Genomic DNA, 6147 nt, shown 5'->3' with positions numbered 1-6147 from the left:
AAATGTTTCGAACTTTCAAATATTCTAATCTTCTTTTTTTATTTACACTTTCGAATCCAAGTCTAATGTCCCTCTAAGAACAGATTTTTTTATAATAGACGTTTAAGATAAAAATGTATATATATATTATATAATTATCACATATTTTGTACTGATATGTACGTTATTGGCCATGCAAAAACGTACATATCAGTACAAAATATGTGATAATATATAAATAAAAATAGTTACATTTGATATCGCAAAATAATTTTTTTTTTTTTAAACTTTTATATTTGCATTTACGGCCTTTGAAAACAAAATTCGGTTCTGGAAAATAACATATATAATTTGCTTTCAACTCTTTCGTGCACATAATTATCTGGATAGGGATCTCAAGCTGCACTTGGGACAATTTCAAAAATTAAAAAATAAATGCATGAGAAAATAATATTTAAGAGAACCGGGACATGGTTATAAGGGTGTCTGTCCTTCGTTGCTAATTATTTTTTTGAACATAATTGCGTGTCTATCTTATTTTGATATTACGGTATATGAAACTAATACCAGTAAGCATGGCACGTGCTTTTGAAGAACAGTAACCTCAATTATGCATGCATGAATAAATGAAAGATTTTTTAAGAAACCGATTTACGAATGCCGATCCAAAGATTTGAAGTGCTCGAAATTTTACAGAACAAAAATATTGTAGCTAGCTATCACAACTATTCATTTCACATGAACAATAAATACTTATAATATTTTGATTGGTTGATGAATATGATTGCCTATTTGTCACGTCGTGTAAATATGAAATATACACGCGATAATGGGAGGAGATATAACTAAATACCAGCTGTGCAAAAATGAAATCATAAGTGCCAAGACAACTATTTTCCACCTTATCTACAATTTATTAATTGAGATATAATTGCTCGGATTGTAAAGCATTTGATTGACGAAGATAAGATTTATTTTTTGATGGAACATATTTTTCATTAATATGTCATACTGACATTTTATGTCTACATATTAACTTTAGAATACATTTTAATTATATAAATTTATTTTTGAGAAACGGAGCAAATGATATAACAGAAACTATATTGAAAAAAAATAAGCTGAATATTTTTGTGTTTAGAAAACTTACTCGAACTTGAATTTGAGAACTTTTCTAAGAACTATAACGAAGTTAAAATAAAAATGGAAAACACATTCTCAATGGAATATTCAAAAATGATAACAGGACAACAGTATAATGAACCGGAAGAGTATTGTTCCTATGAAGCATTCAATACATATGACTGTCACATTCCGAGAGATTATTGTGAAAGCGGCCATGTTGTTCCTGATAAACCAATGGACTGCAATTACACGGAATTGTCTTATGATCAACAGAATATTTTTTATAATACAAATAATACTTATTATAACTCTGACAATTCGTCCGATTATTCTTGGGAATATTTATCTGAAGAAGATGTCGGTGAAAATCGGAAGCGGAAAACTATTCAAAAGACCGGAAGTGAGTCTAAAGTACAACCAGTGAAGGTGCGAGAGTGTGCCACGGAACGAGAACGCAATCGTATGCATCAGTTGAACGATGCATTTGACAGTCTTCGTCAAGTCGTACCAAAAACGAATTTAACCGACCAACAGAAATTATCGAAGATTGGAACTTTGAAGTTGGCAATCCAGTATATTTCAGCGTTAACGAATGTGTTACGGACCAGCGGCGTGGAAATATCGCCGATTCCAACTACCACTGATGGAGATAGGCGTGGAAGAAGGCGAAATTGCAGGAAACGATCATAAAAAACATTATTAATCTGTAAGACAATTTTTAGCTGTATACCGGTGAATGATATTTTTGATTACCTATTTATTAACATAAAAATAAACAAATATCAATATATTTATTTATAGTTCTGCTTACATGACTTTATGCTGAAATGTGAAAATATAAACTATGATTGAATTTTACAAATTCCTGCAGGAATTTCAAAGTTTGACCCCATACGGTTTTGTTTGTTTTCATATGTGCTTTTCCTTCCAACATTTTAAGTGTTTTGCTTTCTAAATTTGTGAAATTTGATCGAAAATATATATACATAACAAATGAATGGTATTCCTGAAACGCATGTGGTACTATTCTACGTTTGTTTCTTTTAGTTTGTGGCCGATTATTTGAATCATTTAGCTATTATTATGCAAAACAAAAAAAACAGAATTGCAATAATTATTATGAATGGATATTGAAATAATAACAAACACTTGTAAGTAACAAATAAATAACACAATTTAGTATTACATGCAGCAATTTGAAAATGTGTATAATACGGCATATATTGGGGGGTGTTTTTTTCTGTGATTTTTTTTACTGCAATGATAAAATAAAATACAGTAACATATAGACATTATATCAATCACCAAGTACTTAAAAAGTCATATAAAAAAGAAGATGTGGTATGATTGCCAATGAGACAACCATCCACAAAAGACCAAAATGACACACACATTTTAATTTTAAAACAACTATAGGTCACCGTACGGCCTTCAACAATGAGCAAAGCCCATAACGCATAGTCAGCTATAACAGGCCCCGATAAGACAATGTAAAACAATTCAAACGAGAAAACTAACGGCCTTATTTATGTAAAAAATATGAACGAAAAACAAATATGTAACTCATAAACAAACGACAACCATTGAATTAACAGGCTCCTGACTTGGGACAGGCACATACATAAATAATGTGGTGGGGTTAAACATATTAGCAGGACCCCAACCCTCCCCTAACCTGGGACAGTGATATAACAATAAAACATAAGAACGAACTATAAAAATCAGTTGAAAAAGGCTTTTAACACATCAGATGGACAGAAATACAAGTGGACGTGGCCGAGTACTTATACATCCCGACATGCATATTTTGATATAGCAGCTACTAGTTTGAGATACTAAAGCATACTTGGTTTACTTCACTGAACAATTTTTCATTTGTTTGACAAAAGCATCAAACTAGGAGAAATTCAACATTTGTCCACGGAAGTAGCGGCTGCTTTCTATTCTTGTATCTATTAATTGCTTGAATAGATATAGGAATATGTGGTGTGAGTGCCAAATGTGATCTGTGTAATCGTAACATGTGAAGAAAAAAAGAACTTCTTTAGTATAAAAAAGATATCTGAATGTAAAGTGTTCGAGCCTTACTCTGGTCATTTGGAATACTGACAACTCAATTTCAATAATTTAAATATAAAAAAAGAATACGTGGTATGATTGACAATGAGACAACTGTCCACAAGAGACTAAATGACACATAAATTAACAACTATATGTCACCTATGTCACCGTACGGCCTTCAACAATGAGCAAAGCCCATACCGCAAAGTCAGCTATAAAAGGCGTCAAAACTCATCACTTGGGACAGGCACATACATACAGAATGTGGTGGGGTTCAATATTTTAGCGGGATCTCAACCCTCCTCTAACTTGGGGTAGTGGTGGAACAGTACAACATAAGAACGAACTAAAGCGAGAGAAAAAATGTTGCAATTTTCATACGAATTTATTAAAGTGTTTTATGTCTGTCGAAGCTCAGTTTCTATGAAATTAAGTAGATGTGGCATGATTGTCAAATGACAAAAATGTTCATCAGTCTACGTAAATGTAAGCAAAAAATATTCATCAATGTACAGCTTTCAAGATTAAATGTACCAATGTTCTATTTAAGACAAAATGATGAACGGGAAAAAAATGACAAACAGCAGTCGACAACAAGAGCTGAACTACAGCTCTAGGCTTTTGACCTAGGACCGGAAAATAAAGAATGGACAACGAGCCTTATTCATTTCTAATATAATTATTAGCTTAGTCAGCCATATTAACCATTCAACATAGTTCATGTTCGTGTCTTGAAACATTTGAATGATACAAATTGTTCATGACGAAGTGTAGGCCGTTTATTTACCTGTAAAATTGTACACATCTTTGTTTTTGGGGTTTCAAACAGATAGTTCTCTCACTGGTAGTGATGCCATATCTGCTGATTCTCATCCAAACATATTTTTTTACTTCTCAACAAGGAATACAGAATAGAAAAGGGTGAGGGAAGTAAATTTCAAAAGCTTGTTTAACCTCACCACAGTAGTTGTCTATTAATGTGTTTCGATATTTGCACATTTGGGTTTTAATGGAAGATCTTTAATGGTTTCTGTTACTTTTATTTACAACTTTAATGCAGACAGAACATTTGGAAGGTTGTTATATTATCTATTAGTGAAGTTGCTATTCATTGTTGTCATTTGGTAAAGGGTTTTTATATTCCACATTTTGTGTATTCAAACGTACTTAGACTAAGACATTATTATCGGCACCACACAAGGGGAAAAACTCCTGTTAAAACGTCACAACTATGTAGGACAGGCACGACTGTATTTATTCCATGGTATTTTGAATGCCTTCACTTTTCTTTCAATAAATGGTTTGTAATTCTCATTCTTCTATCATAAAGGTAGAACTCGTCGTTATTATTATTATTTTCTAAGTTAATGTTCATACATATACTTTTTTAAATTTAAACAAAATTATGGGTGTTTTTTATACCGACTTTGTACATGCATATATTAATCGTTGTTAATACTTGTTACCCTAAAAATTTATTGACTTTATGTTGCAATTACTTCTTTTTTAAATATGTTCAGCATATAAAATCGAGGTAAAGCAGCCTGTCGATTTTTAAAGCAATGTGAAATTATTTGAACAATTATAATTGATAAATTTAAAATTATAATAAAAACTCAAAACTTTAATTTGTATCTATATTGGAGACCTCCATATCCATGTTCTCTATTGGAGACCTCCATATTCATGTGCTCTAGTGGAGACCTCCATATTCATGTTCTCTATTGGAGACCTCCATATTCATGTTCTCTAGTGGAGACCTCCATATTCATGTTCTCTATTGGAGACCTCCATATTCATGTGCTCTAGTGGAGACCTCCATATTCATGTTCTCTAGTGAAGACCTCCATATTCATGTTCTCTATTGGATGCCTCCATATTCATGTTCTCTAGTGGAGACCTCCATATTCATGTTCTCTAGTGGAGACCTCCATATTCATGTTCTCTATTGGAGACCTCCATATTCATGTTCTCTAGTGGAGACCTCCATATTCATGTTCTCTATTGGAGACCTCCATATTCATGTGCTCTAGTGGAGACCTCCATATTCATGTTTTCTAGTGGAGACCTCCATATTCATGTTCTCTATTGGAGACCTCCATATTCATGTTCTCTATTGGAGACCTCCATATTCATGTTCTCTAGTGGAGACCTCCATATTCATGTTCTCTAGTGGAGACCTCCATATTCATGTTCTCTATTGGATGCCTCCATATTCATGTTCTCTAGTGGAGACCTCCATATTCATGTTCTAGAGTGGAGACCTCCATATTCATGTTCTAGAGTGGAGACCTCCATATTCATGTTCTCTAGTGGAGACCTCCATATTCATGTTCTCTAGTGGAGACCTCCATATTCATGTTCTCTAGTGGAGACCTCCATATTCATGTTCTCTATTGGAGACCTCCATATTCATGTTCTCTATTGGAGACCTCCATATTCATGTTCTCTAGTGGAGACCTCCATATTCATGTTCTCTAGTGGAGACCTCCATATTCATGTTCTCTAGTGGAGACCTCCATATTCATGTTCTCTAGTGGAGACCTCCATATTCATGTTCTCTATTGGAGACCTCCATATTCATGTTCTCTATTGGAGACCTCCATATTCATGTTCTCTAGTGGAGACCTCCATATTCATGTTCTAGAGTGGAGACCTCCATATTCATGTTCTCTATTGGATGCCTCCATATTCATGTTCTCTAGTGGAGACCTCCATATTCATGTTCTCTAGCGGAGACCTCCATATTCATGTTCTCTATTGGAGACCTCCATATTCATGTTCTCTAGTGGAGACCTCCATATTCATGTTCTCTAGTGGAGACCTCCATATTCATGTTCTCTATTGGAGACCTCCATATTCATGTTCTCTAGTGGAGACCTCCATATTCATGTTCTCTAGTGGAGACCTCCGTATTCATGTTCTCTATTGGATGCCTCCATATTCATGTTCTCTATTGGAGACCTCCATATTCATGTTCTC

The 6147-nt window shown here is 33.7% G+C and overlaps 1 protein-coding gene across 1 annotated transcript; it reads left to right on the top strand.

The window, feature by feature from the left end:
- Nucleotides 1–1182: 1182 nt before the first annotated feature.
- LOC134726105 (neurogenic differentiation factor 6-A-like) lies at nucleotides 1183–1794 on the top strand. The gene has a single exon (XM_063590503.1). It carries the CDS (start codon nucleotides 1183–1185, stop codon nucleotides 1792–1794), a length of 612 nt encoding a protein of 203 aa, XP_063446573.1.
- The last annotated feature ends 4353 nt before the right edge of the window (nucleotides 1795–6147 follow it).

This window comes from Mytilus trossulus, chromosome 7, assembly GCF_036588685.1.
Source record: "Mytilus trossulus isolate FHL-02 chromosome 7, PNRI_Mtr1.1.1.hap1, whole genome shotgun sequence".
Classification (NCBI taxonomy): Eukaryota; Metazoa; Mollusca; class Bivalvia; order Mytilida; family Mytilidae; genus Mytilus; species Mytilus trossulus.
This window is presented reverse-complemented; position numbering and strand designations above follow the sequence as displayed.

Bases quoted from the DNA above. Each gene is read 5' to 3' on its own strand.
- LOC134726105 (XM_063590503.1), top strand. From the start codon at position 1,183: ATGGAAAACACATTCTCAATGGAATATTCAAAAATGATAACAGGACAA.